This window comes from Stegodyphus dumicola, chromosome 5 (assembly GCF_044657685.1).
Source record: "Stegodyphus dumicola isolate Sdum_Otavi_A_Nest chromosome 5, ASM4465768v1".
Lineage (NCBI taxonomy): Eukaryota > Metazoa > Arthropoda > Arachnida > Araneae > Eresidae > Stegodyphus > Stegodyphus dumicola.
This window is the reverse complement of record NC_140772.1, coordinates 210,777,536-210,797,819: the sequence shown is the minus strand read 5'-3', so window position 1 is coordinate 210,797,819 and position 20,284 is coordinate 210,777,536. Positions and strand designations below refer to the sequence as shown.

General features: G+C 31.2%; 1 protein-coding gene across 4 annotated transcripts in view; it reads right to left on the bottom strand.

Moving 5' to 3' along the window:
* LOC118196818 (uncharacterized) overlaps nucleotides 1-14,451 on the bottom strand; it is a 49,137-nt gene extending 34,686 nt beyond the window's left edge. Inside the window, exons 1-6 of one of the 4 annotated variants that reach the window (XM_035368285.2) lie at nucleotides 14,199-14,448; nucleotides 10,988-11,219; nucleotides 6,425-6,741; nucleotides 3,802-4,028; nucleotides 2,352-2,415; nucleotides 125-221 (exon numbers count right to left, since the gene is read on the bottom strand). In XM_035368285.2, coding sequence (XP_035224176.2) covers nucleotides 125-221; nucleotides 2,352-2,415; nucleotides 3,802-4,028; nucleotides 6,425-6,715 — 679 coding nt within the window. In that variant the 5' untranslated portion in view covers nucleotides 6,716-6,741; nucleotides 10,988-11,219; nucleotides 14,199-14,448. Of the gene's footprint in view, nucleotides 1-124; nucleotides 222-2,351; nucleotides 2,416-3,801; nucleotides 4,029-6,424; nucleotides 6,742-10,987; nucleotides 11,220-14,198 lie in introns of all 4 variants that reach the window. The other 3 variants (XM_085817625.1, XM_085817626.1, XM_035368286.2) reach the window with 3 other exon arrangements.
* Nucleotides 14,452-20,284: the final 5,833 nt, after the last annotated feature.

Here is a 20,284-nt window from a genome sequence, read left to right as displayed (position 1 = left end):
ATATCATAACTGAAAATATAATATTTGTGCATATTAGATTTGAAAAAAAAAAGTCTACACTATAATCTAAAATTTTTAAGCAAACTTTAGAGGACAAAAATGAATACAGTAATTATTCGAATACCTTCACGAGCTTGGAAGTCAAAAGATGTATTTTCTGAAGCAGAAGACACTGATCTCACTGAAGTAATGGGTTCCTTGCTATATAAATTGTCTTTAGGCTGAATCAATATGAAAAACTTATTACACATGGAATTTCATTTTACTTTAAATGAACAAATAATACTTAAATAACTTATAAAATCAGGAATAATAAAATTTTTCAAAAACTTTCAATCTGATATCAAAAATGCTTGTTAATGTTAATTACAAAATATCAAAACCATATAATAGGTATATTTTGAAAACAACACAATAACAAAAATCCGAATTACTACATGCATGTTGTACCTTAATGTTATGCTTAACTGTAATCTATAAACTCGGGGGGGGGGGGGGACCACATAAATGACTTTTAATGTTAGTAAATTTTTATTAAAATCAGATATTTTTGATTTTTTTTAACATTAACGGATTTAAAATTATATTCCAAGCATAGACAATTTTCATAGTAATTAACCTGTAGTTAGATGATATTATATAAACATAATAAATATTTTTATACATAAATTGATTTAATAAATAGATTATAGATAATTTTATTACTTAGTAGCATAAAATACAATGAATTTTGGCATAAGTAACTTTTCTTTCTTTCCACCAACAGCGAGGCAGCCGGTCCACTGGGTAGTTAGCATATCGGCCAGGTAGTCCCGCTGACTGAAATAACTTGATCAACATTACACACACATAAAAAAAAAGGATAACATCTATGCAACTAAATTGTTCTACAAAGAAATTAATTCAGGCAGAACTACAGGCATTAAGTAGTTTTGTCTTTAGCCAACAAAAAGCCTAATACATGCCTACATATTAGATGGTTTTACTGTGCTATAATCTGAGATTTGTATAATATTAGTTATGCTGTTTTTTTAATATAATATTCTGTTTGATACTGTACTCACATAATTGCTTTGCATGTACAGTACAGGATGATTTAAAAAATCACAAGTAAAAAATACAGCATATTTAGCACAACATAATTATATTTTTTTTTTAAATTGCAACAAGTTTAAATATTATTTAGGATAAACACTAAAACAAAAGTATATATGAAATTACTCCATGAAGATTAAAGCAAAACAAACTACATTTCAGTCAGCTTCTAGAGCCCTAACTATGTAATATTATTTCAAAGTCCTTCAGACCATATTAGACAGCCAAGCAACTTATCACTGCATCTGACAATGTATGACAAAGTCTTATGAAGGTTTAAATACACTTTTTTTTTTTTTTTTCATTAAAGCTTGAACTTAAAAAGAAGGCACAATTTAAGCCTGCAATCAAAACACTGTTACTTGTGAGTATTAAAACAATATGAAGTTGAAAATACAATTTAAAAATGATCACAGGTGGAGACAACACAAATTTGGCTTAAGTTAGCCCAAAGCATTAATGGAACATTTTACCTTCAACTAGATAATGGCTAATGCTGGATTATTAACTCGCAAAGCTGGTGATAGAAAATAAAGCTACAAGCATAAAAGCTTTATATCAGAAGTTCTCAACCAGGAGGGAATTTCCCCATGAGGGGGATTTTATAGTTTCAGAGAGGGAATGCAGTCAAACTGTTATTTAACTGTTTAGTATTTTCTTTTAATTTATGAATATAAAACAAACTGCTTTTATTTAAGTTTTGATATTTATCAACATTTTCTACACTCTTTGTTGTTTAATTAATAAAGCATGTTAAAAAATAATCTAAACCTAAATAAATGTATATATATTTAGCATGTTAAAAAATAATCTAAACCTAAATAAATGTATATATATTTTTCAGGTTTTAGAAAGAGGGGGATGAACTTCTAACAGTGGTGAAAGGACTGCATAGAGCAGAAAAGGTTGAGATCCCCTACTCTACACCTAAAACAATCAAAAGCCTTGCCTTAATTAGGCATCAATTAAATTTGCATTCTGGTTACCACTAATGAAGGGAGAAGTTCTATATTATAAAAAATTCTTAATTAGCATAAAATACCTTATAAGTTCAGCTTTATTAATATTTTCTAAATAGAAATGATTTTTAAAAGAGAAAAAAAAATCTTTCCTAACAGCTTTGTTAATACATCAAATTAAAATTTATTCACCATACCTACATAAGAGATATAAAACAAATTTCAAGTTATTAAGATTAATTGGATTGATTAAAAAACATTTTTTTACAACAACTGAATTTTAAAAAGCAAGTTTACCTCTAGGATACCAAGTTCTCGAAGTTTTGTGCGCATGGTGTCCATCCACTCCAACATCTGATCACTGAAATAAACACTTATTAAGAGGAACTTATAATAGTTAATTATTTATTACTTAAAATATTTATTTTTTTATTACTTACTTATTTAATGATTACCTATTAAAAGTTCAGAGTGACAGAAATATTTAAAATTTATCAATGAAGTAAGCAATTTTAGCTTACAAATCATCATACACTTTAACCCACATATTAATCAAAAATATTAAAAATTTAAAAATGCATTTTAAAAATGATCTTGTTTTATATATACATGTTGATTTAAAACAATTTTTGTCAGCAGATTTAATATTTTTAGATACATCTTATGCATAATTCTTAGTGTATATAAATCAGCGTTTTATGCACAAAGATTGCACACTGCATGTACTCCTGAAAAGCGAAGTTGATAGATAATGTATAAAAACAATTTTTAAATATTTAATTAAAATGCTTGCAAAATATATGATAAGCTGGTATTTTTTCATATTAAATGTCTTCTGACATAACAGCAACTAACTTAACATACAGTACAAAGTCCAAAATCCAGACATCCAAGATCTGGAATCATCTAATAGCCAAACTTCCAAATCACCAGCCCCAAAACAAATAAATAAATAAGACAATAGAAAAATCCCTACTTTACAAAGGTCTAGGAACAGACACTATAATAACAAAAGGAAGTAGGTGACGTATAAATGTAATCTCCTTTTAACTAGATTTCTGCATATCATTTTTAAACATTGCTAGCTAAGGAGTCTCACTGTTGACAATAATAATGCACTGAACTGATAGTATTGTATTGATATTGGCCAGGATCAAACTTTTGGCCCTTGAGTGGTTGTGGAGCAATGGTCAGGGCCAGCACTCCACATTTTGTCACCTGATACAATCTCTACAGGTCCTAAATTCTACTGATTGGGGACCTACCTAAATTCTGCTGCCCAGTGCTTCTACTAAATTCTAAAAATTCAGGCATCTCCAATTTTTGCTTCTGGGTATTCTAAAAAGTTTTCAGCCCCTAAATTCTGACACCCTGATATAGCTAAACCAGTTACACCTGTTCTGGATCTATGAGAAGATGGATTAACACTTCTCATTTTATTTGATCTAAACAATAAACAAAGTCAAAATGTTTACATCTACATGTCAACTTACTAGATTTAAATTAATGATTTAAAATCCGGAACAGCCAAAGTTCCAATAATTCTGGATCTCAGACTCCGTACTGTAATAATGATAATTCAATTTAAAACAGATTTCTATATTCATTATATTATAGCAAAATATAATATAATGAATATAGAAATCTGTTATATTATAGCATAACATAATGAATAAAGGATCATTTCTTTGTACAATCTTCAAAAAAATCATTATAAATGAATTGATATAAATGGAATAACACTTACTTTGTTGAAGCTGCTAATCTTACAACTTGTGTTTCAAGTGTGACAACAAACTCATGATCATTTTCTTGAGCTACAATTGTTGGAGATATATGTAAACATTTTGATAATGAAATATTTGAAAGAGGCATATGTGAATATGCACTTCGCCTGTTTTCATAAAATTCAAGAAATGCTTCTTTATCATCATGAACGCAGAATACAACCCAAAACTTCTCTGGTTTTTGTGCCTAGAGCAAAGCATAAAACAAGATAAGAATTTCAAATCAATAAGGATATAATTTCAAAAGAAGTGACTCTATTTAACTTAAACATGTCATAGTCATTTCACTCTAATTAAAGATAATTTGAATGAAAAATAGAAACCACTTCATTTATTACATAAAAAATTAATATGCAATTTTATAAAAGTGATTAAGTTAACACCAAGCACATACAAAAACACAGTAAAAAATATATTATCCAACATTAAAAAGAAATGAATAATATTTATCAACCAAATACAAGTACTTTCTAAAAATCTCTTCTCTTTGGCATGTTTGCTTAATCAATTGATTACTGTAAAGCATATAAGACTATCTTCCTGAGAGATTACATGTCTATGTACAGGATTTCCTATTGGAAGTTGTTTCATATTTACATTGTACATAGGTAAAAACCATGAAAGTCACTGCAGCCAGCACATTTACAGCAATTCTTTGCATATGCTTTACACAGAGAAGAGTATGTATTTCAAAAGATAACATTTTTCTAAACAGATTGAAGAGAAAACTTGCAAATTAAAATGCTAAAAATCTAACACTTTGAGGTCATGTATTATTAAAAAATCTTACGTGTTCTGGAATGATAAACAAACTTATGAATAAGTAGGAATAAAAACTTCTTTATTTTTACATCCATCTGCACTATTAGTTGGTTTATAAAGCTTAAAACAATAAATCTCTTATGACATTTGTTTCTTTTATCTGGAACTTCAAAGCACATATTCATTCTACACAAGGTAACCCCCTTTTTGGCTTTCATTTGATGTATTAAGAAATAATACAGTTAATCATGTATTTAAAAAATTTTATAGTAAATACAATATTTTCATTTTAAGGAAACAAATTATTAATTATAAGAAAAAAAGAAGAGGCAAAGTGTGATATTCCATTTTTATAGTTGACTTATTTAAAATAATATGAAACAGTTTAAAAAAATTAATGCTCATACATAAATACTAAGACTGTTAGAGTAAATATTTTAAATGAATCGCTCATCATCAAATTTAAATACTCAATTACATAAACAGATATACTCCTATGTTAAAAAAAATTATGAAAATTACTTGTACGACAGTTCTACTTGAAATGCAAAAGAGGTACTTACATATTTTTACAACCACTTAGCAGAAACAATAAAGTTTTAGAATATACCAAACTCTGGTAACCACATGCATAACAATTATTCAGGTAACCATGCACATGGCAAATATTCAATTTCCAATGTTGCCATTTCTGTATGCATTTATTTTGTTGTATTCTAAGTTCCAAAGGCTTTATAAAAAAGTTATAAATATTTTTTGTCTTGAACTCAATTTTAAAATTTATACTTGTAGGATTTTCTTATAATAGAAGAATGAAAGGTGTAATTTCTGCAGGAGTGCATTATTTTGTCACAAAATCGCTGAAAGAACAATACTTCGAATTCTTTCTCAAAGCAATAGCTATGAAATTTTCATCACAACAAAAACAGAAACCCATTTGTAACTAGATTTACTGATTGCCTTCTAGAATAAATATAGAAACGTACAATATGAACATAATAATATATATGCATGTAGTATATAATTGTTTTACAATAAATGTAACTATTCTTTTTGTTTCACAAAATTCACCAAACTGTGCCAAGGTAGTTGTAATAATACATAAGTACTATAAAAAACTACACTGACTAATATATCTGACTTTTCTCAAAACACTGGAAAAATGTCTTTTTTGACAGCTGTTACAGATTCATTATCTTATCATTTTGGATAGATTTAATTAACAAGAAGAGATAATAGTGGGATCAGAGCATAAGACAAATGAGGTAGCTGAATATAGTAAAGATGTCTTTCTAATAAAAACTTCTTTATTTTAATACCCTTTGTTCAAAATTTGGTGTCATTCCAAATAATTGAAAAATGCTGCAATTCACTTTGCACTACAAATGAACCACAGATTCCCAAATCATATGACTGCATAGATTTCTTCTATTAAAAAGTACATTAACACCTTCAAACAGCCAGATTTAAGCACTGCATATTTACACATGTGAAATTATTTTTTTCACAAACTTTATAACAAAGGTTTATTAACCAGGTTAATATAAAACTATCTCAATATAATTATTACAGGAAAGAAAAATCAGCAAATGAAAAAAATATATATGCAATCATTTAAAGAAGAATTCTTTTTAAAAAATTAAAATGTTACCTAAAAAGTTTGCAATGATTTGGTTTTAGTCGAGTTTTAAAGTGTTTATAAATGATTAAATTTTATTCTAATTATATGATACTTCAAGAGAAATCATTTTAAAATAAAGGCAAGAAAATGTTCATTTATTGAAAATAATACCAAGTAACATTTAAAAAACTGAATTATACCTTTGGAAATCTCCCAGACCAACGATCCGCACAAGGCATTCTTTTCAACCAGCTATTTTTATGGATTTCTCGAATCGCAGGAGAATTCTGAGAACTGTTGCTTTCTGTATTAGTTGGAATATCACTTGTCTGTTCTCTATCAAGTAAAGAAGTGTTATTATTAGAATCTTCCACAATAGTTGCAATGGACTCATTCCCATGTTGTATCTCAATAGCAGCAGTTGGCATGGAACTAGCATTAGAAGTTGGTAACTGAGAATTCTGAGACGTAGCTCCAGTATCTCTGTTCATCTTGATGAAAATCTTTCATCTGAACACTGTAACAGAAAATATAAATTCATATACATAAAAACTTTTTATATATTTATATTTAAAAAATGGTTTTTGCAATGTTAGTTAAATAGAAAGAAATAAAATGGATGCTTTCTGATTATCCACACTCACATTGCCACAACAAATTGCTGATGAGGCAACACACCATGTTGCCAAAAAGTATTTCTATTTCAATTCACAATGCCACTAGAAATATTTATGTGGCAACTCTTGTACATATCTAGCACATATCTATCTTGTACATATCTATCTTGAGTATATGGAGATTAGCACTTTTGAAATTCAGTGTTATTTTCCTGATTAGCATTCCTTTTCACATTGAGTATATTTTTTAAATTATAAAGTTTCTCCTCATATTTTCATTATCTTGGAATGCACATTGAAACTTCGACTGTCCTTTGATGATCATGATCCCAGGAATGGCAAGGTTATGTATGATGCTAATTTGTGCAATTTTTTTATTTTCAAGTGAAAATAGACACTGCGTACATAGGCAGAACAAATGTGCAAAGAAAAAAATTACGGAAGAATTTCTTGAAAAAAAGTATGTGTTCTATTTTTTAATGAATGTAAACTAATGGATGCATTAGAAGCATCATTGAAATAGATGTAACAAATGTTTCTCTCCAAAGCTGACAATGAGTTCATGAATGCCAGTAAGTTTGTGAGATTTTTATGGGGATTAACTTTTTCACAACCAATCTGCCCCACACAGCCCTACATTGAGACAACCAGAACCACCCAAAAATGGCCGAGATTGTAATCTTGTTTTCTTCCCTCCCACTAAGGTATGCAGTATAGCAGGTGCACTTTCCCCAAATACATTATATCAGTTTACTGCAGACAGCTTGTCCTAAGAGGTTTCTTATCTTTTGGTTGCTCCTGATATTTTGTTGTTCATTCTTTTGTGGCACAGTGTGCTTTTAAGCTTTAAACAACAATAAAAGAGCAGTTTAAAAATTTAAGGATTATATTTATTTTTAATCAATTTATTCCCTCCTATAAAAATAATGGAAATAAACAAAATCTCAGTCGTGATCATAACAAAGCCAGAAAAGCTTGTTGGTCTGACCTTCAGAATAGTTTTATAAAGAATGGGGTCAAAGGCTAATGGAATCTTTGTTAGAAAGTACAAAGGATGTCATTCGAAATCTTCACACCTATTTTCTGCGTTAATGGACGGGGAGGAGAGGAAATTGCTGTGAAAATGGAAAAGTATTTCAGGCGGTTTGGTATTTTGAGGATACAAGCTAGCGAAGGGTCTGGATTTCAAAGAGTTAAGATAAAATGTTCTAATTATAATGGTTTAGAATAAACCAAAAATGAGTACTTTCTGATTATCTTCACCCCTACAGAAAAGCCATGAAAAAGTATTGATGGAGCAATGCACCATATCATCAAAAATATTTATGTGGAAACCCACAAAATCACCAAAATGTATTTATGTTACAACCTAGTGTGCAAGTAACATACACGTGTTTGAAAACACATAGATTTGCACTTATGAAATTCAACAGTAATTTTTATGATTAGTATTTCTTTTTGCATTGAGTAAATTTATTTTTGTGGTAATGAATCATAATGGGACTGAGCAGATTGCCAGCTGATGAAAGGAAAGTATTACATCTATTTCGAAATATGATATTTTGCCTAACAATCCAGTATGCATAAATTCGCATACTGGAAGAAACTGTACTTCTTAGGCCCATATCACATGGCATTTTTTTCACACGAACAACTGTTTCGGACAATTTTTCTACCTGGTTTACTATTGAAAAAAAGATGCGCGACTTTTTCCTTCATTTCCAAAAAAATTGCAGGTTGTTCATTTTTAACCAATCAGCTTCGAATGCTATCAGCTTGTTTGTAATGGGGAACTAGTTTCCCCGGTGTTAACCCCAAAGCGATCTGGGGTGATTGGCTGTTGTGACAAAGCAGAAAAATTGTTCCAAACAGTTGTTCTTCAGAAACAAACCGACGTGTGATAGCAGCCTTAAACGATTGAATTTTGGGGAATTTAATGTGAAAAATTACAAACAAAGTGTTAGAATGAAAAACAGATGTTGATTTGAAGACAGCCGTATCTCATTTACAACAATTGTTCACTTTACGTGTTGTTGGACAAAACATACATCAGTAAAATTCTGTGAAAAAGAGTCAGGATTATCCCTAAATACAGCTATGGAATGGTGTAATTATCTCTGAGTAGGTTATAAATGAATGAAAGGATGGGGGAAAAAATAGGTATCGAATGCAACACTAAAATAAACATTTATATACCCAAATAAAGTTTTCTTTCCAAAGATGGCAATGAGTTAACAAATGTTCTCCAAAGTCACCAACAACTTCACAGCTTTACCATGTTAGTGTAGATAATCATAAGGTACCCCAAAATGTAAAATATAATCCCTCTAAATCTTTAATAAATACAATATTATAACACATATGTGATTAAAATTTTATCTTTATTTAGTCTTAAAAACAAACAACTTTTTGCTATCTATTTTATTTAATGATTTATACAGTTATAAAGAGTGAAGTTGAATAGATTTCCTACAAATTTTAAACAAAAATTAAATAGGGCATCAAGAATCAAAAGTTCATTTATGAAAATACATAAAACATTAATGGTCATTACATATTTCACAGCTATGTCATATAAATTATACACATATCAATGTGTTGCATTAAGAAATTAAATAAAGAAATTCTAGTGTCTTCACATATGTTTACATAAGTTTTATCTTCATTCCTTCTCTTTTTTGTTTTTGGTGTAACTGCACCATGTAAAACCCTAGTAAAACCGACAATAGTGAATCTTTTGGTTCTTCCTTTTCAGAATATCTAAGAACCTTCTTGTGGTAACTCCTTTCCTTGATATCCTAAGCATATGCTTAATTGTTAATCCAGCCCTGTCGTTGAGAAAATAATAAATGATTAACTTGTGATGCAGTTAGATGGTGCTTTTCTTCTGTAATAGTTAGCTTAGTTTGGCTTTGATGAGGAAAGTACGATAGATGCCTTCCAGCCCCTTTAAAACAATTTCCCTTTTCTCAATATTGGCATACCTGTAAAATGCCCTAATATACAAAAAAAGTTTGACAATTTATGATAAAAATCACACCAACTTTCCTATAGCTTCTGCCTCTCAATTTTAATGACAACACAGCCATATTGGTAAATTTAATAATATATTATTAAGGTACATATTTCTCATTTTTAAGCATCTCATTGCACAGAATATAAAACTGCTGCAAAAAAATATATGTCGAACCTACACAAAATTTAAACTGCAACCTAGTTCCAGTATTTTAGAGATAAATAGTAAATTCTATTTGCAGTGTACTGGACCCCTAAATAAGAAGGGCTCACTGGCATGGTAGAAAAAAATTTTTTTTTGTTTCTATCATCCTTTGAAAGAGCGGGTAAAATCCTAGGAGAGCCCCCCTTGGAGACAAACTGGGAAGTGCAGAATCACCCACTGCTCCGCACGTTTCTCAAAATTGCCAACTTGAAAGTAACAAGTCAAAAAATTGCACAAAATCCGTATCCATGTACACATCGATCTATTTTCACTTAAAAAAACATCCCAGAATTGCACAAACTTGGCATTGCACACTTCCTTGACTTTGTCACACATCAATACGCACCATATAAGTGGGCACGCCAAGGGTGTGGGCTCTGCTAGGATCCAACCAAAGAGTGCATTATTCTATATATTCAAAACTTAAGTGCATTATTCTATATATTAAACTTAAATTAAGCATTAGCTTTGCTCCATTATTGCTTAGATTTTTTAGTGAAATAGCGATTCTAGCCAGACCCCCAAATAACACAAGGCAAGGTATGTTATTTTATCATTTAATTATTTATCATTAATTTAATTTGTCAAATTTTTACTTTTATCTTTACATTTTAATAAATTTTAATATGCATTTTCATTATTTATTATTACATTAGTTATTTTATTTTTTATTTATTTATTTTTTTGCCTAACCTTATTCTAACTGCCCTCCATAGGTCTTCAGCTTTTCCGATTTTAAAAATTATACCTTTAACCTATCATAACAGGTATTCCGTTCAAATTATTGGAAAAATCAGATGTATAATTATAGAAAAAGAGGAAACAAAAGAAATAAGAGCTAAAATAAAATACATGCAATATATACACACCATTTTCACATGCACAGGCAAATATATTTATTTAGTGAAACCCAGAGCTACACTAACCATTAAGCAAAATAAGCATGTGTTCAAGGCATCAAAAACAAGGCACACTGCAAAAACATGCTCAGGGACTCATGCTCAGGAAAGGGGGCACCACAAAAATTTCCCAATGCCAGTTTCACCATGGAATGTATGGTGCAGTTATGGAGTAAATTTATGTGGAGGCAGCAAAATCTTCTAAGTGCTTAGTGCATCTCAAAGTCTTAATCCAGCTTTGATCAAGCTTGTCAAAAACCTTTAATTATTAAAAAGAGATTCAATTTCAGTTATTATTGCAATATTAAATTTCAGTATTTCAAATTTAAATTAAAGAATATGAGTTAACATACTTCCAAAAGCATTAAAAAGCTCTATATTTCAATCATGAATTTGTAAATACAATAATGTTTATGTATAAAATTCAGAGGAAAATCACATTAAAATTCATTTACAACAAAAGCATTTCAAAACTACATTGCTTTTCTTCCTTAGTTCAATGTATAAACCAATAATATAAACAACTCCTTAACAATTCCCAATACTTTTATGAAATATATAATAATTATACCATATCATAATTATTTAACAGAAAGGAAGATAACATACTTACATCATAGATCAAATAGCGACTGAATTTATGCAATGTATTAATGGTAATCTTGTCTAGCTTGATTAAATATGTACTGCAAAATATAATTAACTCACAATCAAGCTATTAAATATATTACTTTATCACTAAAGTAAGTTCTAAGAATTAAACTATCAGCAAGTATTGCAATTTTTACATAAAGGCAGTATTATATTTATACATAAAGAGAGTTTAAACCAGCTATTTTATATATATAAAAGTATCTCAGTCAGGTTCTTAATATATAAAAAAACATCATTTCCTTTCCTCTACATACATAATATAAAAATATTAAATTGACTGAATAAATTACAACTTGCCAGATTACGTACTTTTTTTAATCTTATTGTTATTATTAAAAAATATATTTTACTGAACAGGTGAATATAGAACCAAAAAGGTAAGGTTTTTAAATATTAATAATCTATATTTAATATATTACATTAGTTGTTTTATTGATTTATTTTTTGCCTAACCTTTTTCTAACTGCCCTCCATAGGTCTTCAGCTTTTCCGATTTTAAAAAGTATACCTTTAACCTATCATAACAGGTATTCCGTTCAAATTATTGGAAAAATCAGATGTATAATTATACAAAAAGAGAAAAGAAAAGAAAGAAGAGCTAAAATAAAATACATGCAATATAAACACACCATTTTCACATGCACAGGCAAATATATTTATTTAGTGAAACCCAGAGCTACACTAACCATTAAGCAAGAATAAGCATGTGTTCAGGGTATCAAAGACAGGGCACACTGCAAAAACATGCTCAGGGACTCAGGAAAGGGGCACCACAAAAATTTCCTAATGCCAGTTTCACCATGGAATGTATGATGCAGTTATGGAGCAAATTTATGTGGAGGCAGCAAAATCTTTTAAGTGCTTAGTGCCTCTCAAAGCATATGATTTAATTTCTTATTATTTTAGTTAACACTGTTAAAAAATATATTTACTTTTTATCAACTTACAATTATAAAAGCTATTAGAAGTTTTTCTTAAAAAAGAGACAAATTACTTTGCCTCAGATGCAACAGTTTATGTAAAATATTCAACAGTACATAGAAAGCAAAATACATAAATATTGCCTACTGTATTTAATGATGAATTATAATAATTTTAATTATAAAATTCCATTTAAATATATCATTTTAAAAATTTTTAATCCTGCAGCATTAATATTTAAAACATGCTTGATAATCATTAGCAGTACTTTATATCAGGTCTTCTTAAACTTTTTCAGTCAAGACCCCTTTCTATCACTGAGATTTTTTAATGACCCCATAATATTTACAAAAATTTTGTGGGACCCCATAAGCATTGCGCAAATCCAACACATGCATGAATGAAACTGTCAATTTTTTAACTTGCACTGTAATATATACTATTGCAGTTTTAGGTCATTTACTTTAATTTTACGACAGAGAACAATGTGAAAATTTTAAATAGCTAACAGACAAAATGTTAGCGTCACATGCAAAGCAAGTAAAATGAATGGTTATATTATAAAAAGAATGTGTCAAAACGTTTTATTTATTTATTTACTTTTTTTTTTGTCTGTATTGTCTTATTTTTATCTATTTTCAGATAAATTATGTAAAAATATTTGGTAATTGCAAAATTATTATAATAAGTTACAGAAATATCAAACTCCTAAAATTTTTGGCATCCCCCTGCTGCAGGTCCCACAGTTTAAGAAACTCTGCTGTATATCATAAAGACTTAAAGTTCTATTTAAAAAATTCAACAAAAACAGCATTAAAAAGAAGAAACATAAAAGAACAAACAAAAAAAAATTGTAAAATGTTACAAAACAGTTGTATAACAATTACTAAAATCCCTGTTTATACTTAATCTGCCATACTTGGTGGGGAAAAAATATTTGAAAAATATTCCTCATATGCAATGCTTATTTTTAAATAACTGGTTTGTTTTCGATATAATAAATGTAGTCATTTTGTTCTCAATTTACTAAATAAATGTTTCCTGAATACAAAAATTAATACCTACAACTGACTTTTTCTGACATTAATTGAAATTCTCCGAAAAATGTTTATAACTTAAAGGGAAAAACACCTACTACTATATTAATTTCTCGCAACTTTAAAAAAAAAAAAAAAAAAAAAAAAAAAAAATTTAATTAATAAACAGCTAACTCTAACATGCGCCTTCTAAAAATTGACTTAATCGGCGACAGACTGACTGCATGTTATAATCCGAAAATTTTTAGAGGTATACTAGAATATTTTTATCTAAAAACTGTCCGATAAATTAGGATAATAATTTATTTTCCGGCGGGTCTTATTAACTGAAAAATACAATGGAAGAAATGATATCTTTACTGTGCTCAAAATATACATAATTATAAAATCATAAAAGAAACTGCACTGTTCCAAAGCTTATCCTTAAGTACAATAATTAATGATTAACGTTTTCTAATAGTAATCTGATGTCGCCTAAATCAATGCATATACATTCAATAAATAATAAAAATAGAAATAACAATTCATTTTTATGTTACAGATTTATTTTAGAAATTCCAGAATTCGATAAAAATGTCTAAGGTTTATAAACTACGGAATTTTTAAAACATTCCAAACTTATTTACCAGAAATATTACATGTCATTCATCAAATGTCATAATCTGGTAGAACTTGTTTACTTCAGTGCAAAAAATAAAAAAAGAAGAAGCTGTGGAATCCACATTTCCAAATATATATAGACTTTATAGTAATCTTCATACTGAAAAAAAAGTGTACGTAAATCAAAATTAAAAAATTTTGCTTAAAAGCCTTACATATATTATTTCTACCTACAGAACAGAAACTATTCTGCTTCAGTGACAGAGCAGATGTCTTTTGGCCGCCTACCGTGATTTTTTGTAAATAAACCAATAACTCGCAATCCATACTAATTTTATTTAAAAAAGAAAAAAAAAAAAAAAAAAAAAGTGGGGGAGGAGCAAAGCGACACATTAGATCCCACTGTAAAAGTAATATGTGGGATAGTTAATACATACTTTCATTATATTTCTGAAATAATATTTGTATTTAAATAGCATTTGTTAAAAATGACCATTTAGTCCTGTTTTAAATAAAGGCTAGTATAAGGTTTTGCAAGACAATTCTAAATCATTTTTCATAATCTCTAACTGTAGCAGAGGAACATCTGACGCTTTGATTTGGATTATTTTTGCAAAGCAAGTCCTCTAATTTGTTAGCTGTTTTAGCAAAGCTACTTCGGATCACCTTTCTTTTCTACTTACCAGGAATTCAGATGAAATTTTTTAACAATACCGAAACTTTTAAAATCCTTTCACAGTCAACTTAAATGTCATCTGGAGAAGTGAACTTAAATGTCATCAGGCAGGGATTTCATATATTGCGTGCGTACATAGAAAGATATTATAGAATGATAGATGTCACTTTTTTAGAAAAATATTATAGAGCTATTAAATGCCTTTGGCAACATATACTCCGAGAAGGCACCACGACGCACCGAGAAGATATAAAGCAAATTATACTCTATGCTAATTGATATGCATGCAGGTTTCGGCGGAAAATACAAAATTTTACATTTTGGCTGCCAACGAATAAACGGTTGTCGTTACAACGCATTTGATCTGCGCAACTGGCAGGATATTTAAAAGAAATTGCGATTCTAGGTCATAAATCTCATAAACAGCCCAGAACTATACATCATAATGTTATATGGTAGTTCTTGTATATATTTTGTTATTTTCAACTATTTAATATAGATTTTGTTTCATCTTTATCATCATTTTCATTTTACTATGGACTTTGCCCGGTACCAAGACTGCTGACTTTATCATCATTAAATTCGTATATCACGTGACAGTCTACTTCCGTATGAGTATTAAGACTCCGCCCCAGACGAAAGCAAAAAAAAATTTCTGGGACTTGAATATATTATTTTCCATTTTTACTGTACGATACTGTGTCAAATTTACGATAATGTGTAAAAGATATGCCATTGCGGAAAGATATGCCAAAATTATTAGTTGCTATTATAGCTTATCCAACGAAGACTCCATCTGTGGCCGATATATGGCGTCACCCCTGATCAACTTCTTCACTACTGAAGACTTTGCACTTTCATTACAAGTGTACAGGACTTTTCCAGCTTATGGAATTTAACGAACGTTTACAGATCCTTAGGGGATTGATAAACATGTAGTGGTAAAAGCCCTCGGGTCGAACACTACTTAACGAATGATGATCTCCGATCTCCGTTAGGTCATAAATTCTTCACGAATTTCCTTCCGTGTACTCTGGTAGACAGTAACTATGCCTCACATACAGGTCATATGCGCAGATGTCAGAATTTGAGAGAGGTCCTGTAGTGGGCTCAAAGAAGCCGGTTGGCCTTATCGGAGAATAGCTCCACATTTGAGCAGGAGCAATGCCACTATTAGACGATGTTGGCAGGAGTGGGTGAACCATGGCCGCACACAGCGTCAAGAAGGAAGCGGTAGGCCTAGAGAAACGACAGAGCGTGAAGACCGAGCAATCGTCAGAGCGGCACTCACAGTCCAAAATGCATCATTATCATCGATTGCACGTGCAACTAGTGATTCAGTGACCGCAAGGACCATTCATAGACGGCTCCCAGAAAGGGAGCTGAGGTCATGGCGCCCCTTGCGCCGACTACCATTGACCTCTGTAGAACACCAAGCCCGTTTGCAGTGGTGTCGGGCTCATTCGCAATGGAATGTCACTGACTGGAGTAGAATAGTCTAGTCTTCAGTAATGAGTCCTGCTTGGAACTGAGACCGATGACCAGCGAAGGCGAGTCTGGAGACGCCTCAGACAGCGGTGTGATGCCAACCTGACTGTCTTCCGGCAGAAAGGCCGACAACCAGGAGTAATGGTCTGGGGTGCCATTTCATTTCATAGCAGGACCTCTTGGTTTTCATCCGTCGCAACCTTAAACGACGGTACGTCGACGAAGTTCTAAAGCCCGTTGTGTTGCCCTGTCACGCCACCCTGGGCTTAGATATCAGCAAGATAATGCCCGCCCCCACACTGCACATGTTTCTACTGCTTGCTTTAGTGCTTCCCGAACATCACCTTCGCCAGCAAGGTCGCCGGATCTCTCGCTTATTGCGCACGTTTGGAGCATTATGGGCAGGCCGATGCTATTCGCACCAACATTAACCACGCATGCGCATTGAGTTGTCGGATCCATCATTTGAACCCAATCGAAAAGAACGAATTCTACGTACGCAAACTGCCTAAAGTGTTGTAGTTTTTTTTTTTTTTTTTTTTTTTTTTTTTTATTAAAGGCAGGTTACTTACCTTGGCGTAGTTTATCATTTTTTAAAGCGTTGGCGACTTTCAAAAGATTAGAAAGAAAAATGGATTCCTTTTCTTATATATATAAAAAGAAGGAACGCATTTCCTTATTTTAAAGTATATATAAAAAAGAGTAGATTTTTATGTTCGCAATGTTTATCGTTTTCCTGAACGGATGGAATAGTTTAAATGACTGATTTGGGGGGAGAGACAAAATTTTGTTTACGTATTTTGTACTTCTTAGAATACATTTAGCTTCAAAGATTTGTTTTGCACAATCAAGACTAATTAATTCCTCTTTAAAAATTCTCGTCTGAGAAAAGATAATAAAAATTTCTACACGGAGGGATTTCTGTGTAGAAAATTTACACATGAAATAAGTTTAAAGCGATTAAATCAACTATTAAATGAATAATTAATCGTATAATACTGGCTAATAACAACTTTGTATGCCTGTTTCTTTTCTTTCTTTTTTTTTCTTTTTTTTTTTTTTTTTTTTTTTTTTTTTTTTTTTGGAAATATTTGACATATTCAGGGCACAAAAAATATTTCAAAGAATTTTAAAATATTAGTACAAACACATTAATAAATTAAATTTAAATAAATAATGGGATTTAATTTAAAAGACAGAAATAATTTAATGTAAGAGATTTAGATTTAAAAATTTGCACACACAAATGATTTATGAGATTTTATAAGATTTTATTTCATAAATAATTTTGATTTTGAAATATGGTGTTTGAACCTATAAACATGTGTGGATACTGAAAAAGTGATGCATATATGAAAATATTATGATTTTCAGTAAGTTTTCTTATTGAATAATAAATTCTGACAGTCCTATGCTATAAGATTAGAGTCTAAGTTTGCATAAATATTCCTCTGTTAAATAAAAGAATTTAAGTAATTTCTGTAGCCTTTTTGTCAATACATTAAAGATTTTTGAACTAATTATAGGTCCTCACTTGCAATTAGAACCATCATTAAATCCATATTTTATCTAATCATTTCCTGAACATTATCATGCATATATATTGACCTCGTCTTTGTAACTGATAATTATTACTTGCAAATTATTGTCTTGCTGGTGAATATGTATAGTGACACCATGTGTGTTGTACTTCATTAGCTAATTATTTTACTTGTTATAGATTATAATACTTCATTTTAAGGTATAATACTACCTATTTGATTACATTACATTATATTTTGGAATCTAGCAGCGTTATCTATATTTATTGCACCATATTAGATACTGTGATCTAGCACATTTACTATGACATATTTCATTATTGCTATATTGTACGGGTATTACGTATATTTCGTATATATTATTACTACACTTTATTTATATTATTGTTTTATCATAATTATATTATTGACTAGTTGATCTTGTTGAGACATTAGGTAATTTTGGAAGCAGGAGATATAAGAAATTAGCAACGCCCTCCCCGGGAATCGAACCACGGACCTCTGGAATATGCGGCCAGCGTGCAGACCAGACCACCACATCACGAAGGCATGCCAAGAAGGTGGGAGAAATACCTTATATGCTTCCTCTTTTAAACGGTGACTGAGGTTTTCAGGGGACCCTAGTTGCCAAATTCTGGGTGAGGAGAATCATCATCCAACACCCTTTTAGTTCGGACACCACTGTAGAGACATTAGGCAATTTTGAAGGTAGGAGATATGAAAAATTAACATTACCCTCACCGGAAATCGAACCACGGACCTCTGGAATACGCATCCAGCGTGCAGACCACCACACCACGAAGACATGCCAAGAAGGTGGGAAAAATACCTTATAATCTGTGCGATTGATCAGTCACTAAATGGTAGCATAATAATGTCAAAATAAGTAAATGCAAGTATTTGTTAATAAAAAGTATTTTATTTTGAAAGGTGGTTTTTTTTTTTTTTAAATCTACAGGGGTTGGACAAAAATATGGAAACACCTTTAAAAAAACATGTTTCTTTGCTTAATATGGTGTAGGAAACCCGTTGACATCGAAAACAGCTTGCAGTCTTCTCGGAATGGATAAATACAGTTCCTGTATGTTTGCCAAGGGAATATTATACCATTCTTCCTGCAAAACGGTGGCAAGTTCAGATAACGATGTTGCCGGTGGATAACGAGAACGCACTTTCCGTTTCAATGTAGAAGACAAAGGTTCGATAATATTCAGGACTGATGACTGTGGTGGCCAGGGGAGATGGGACAACTCATCCTCGTGCTCAGAAAACCAGTCCTGGACAATGTGAGCTGTGTGAACAGGGGCTTTGTCGTCTTGGAAGACACCATCACCATCGGGGAACAAAGTTTGTACCATGGGATGAACTTGATCGGCCAAAATGTTCACATAAGTCTTGGCAGTCATGTGCCCTGACACAGTTATCATGGGGCTAGCAGAGAACCACGATATGGCTGCCAAAACCATAACAGAACCCCCGCTATGTTTCACTCTTGGCAACAAACAGTCTATATTATAGGCTTGAGATGGCGTTCTCCAGACGTAAACTCGGCCAGAAGTGGGAAACAATGTGAAAGAAGACTCGTCAGACCATATTACTCGCTTCCACTGCTCTATAGTCCAGGATTTATGACTTAAACACCACCTTTTCCTGTTACGGGCATTAGCATCACTGATGAGTGGCTTCTCAATTGCAGCACGGCCAGCAATTTCCTGTTTATGAAGCTCCCTTCTAATTGTTTTGGTACTCACAGGGTTCGGTAACACAACATTCATTTCAGCAGTAACTTTTGCAGCTGTGGTCTTCTTATTTTTCGTCACAATTGCCCTTAATGATCGTCTGTCACGATCACTCAGGACACACTTTCGTCCGCGCTGTGATTTAGCAGATGATGTTTTTCCGCTTTTCAAATATGCGGAATAAATCTTCGATACAGTACCTCTTGAAACACTAAACACCTCGGCTATCTTGCTTACGGAAGCACCTACCATACGTGCTCCAACAATTTGCCCACGTTCGAAATCTGTTAACTCTGACATAATGCAATGACAACCTCACATAACAGTACTCCGACAACAACTGAACTGTTTAGCACATTTACGAAGTTGTATAGGTGGCGCCAGTAATCAAAAACGCCAGCGCCACCTACATATTTCATTAAAATCAATCTTTCTTTTCAAACATGCATTTCACAAGGTGTTTCCATATTTTTGTCCATCCACTGTAACTGCTTCAGGACACCAAAATATAAGGTTGCCTTAACAAAACAATCAGCTCTCCCTGTTCTTCCTTTTAACCTGATTGCATTATAAAGGCTTCGTACATATTTCTGTGCATGGAAATGAAGGATTTTTAAGGACCATTAATGAAACCAATTAAGGACCTGTCAGCAAAAGGGAACTGAGTA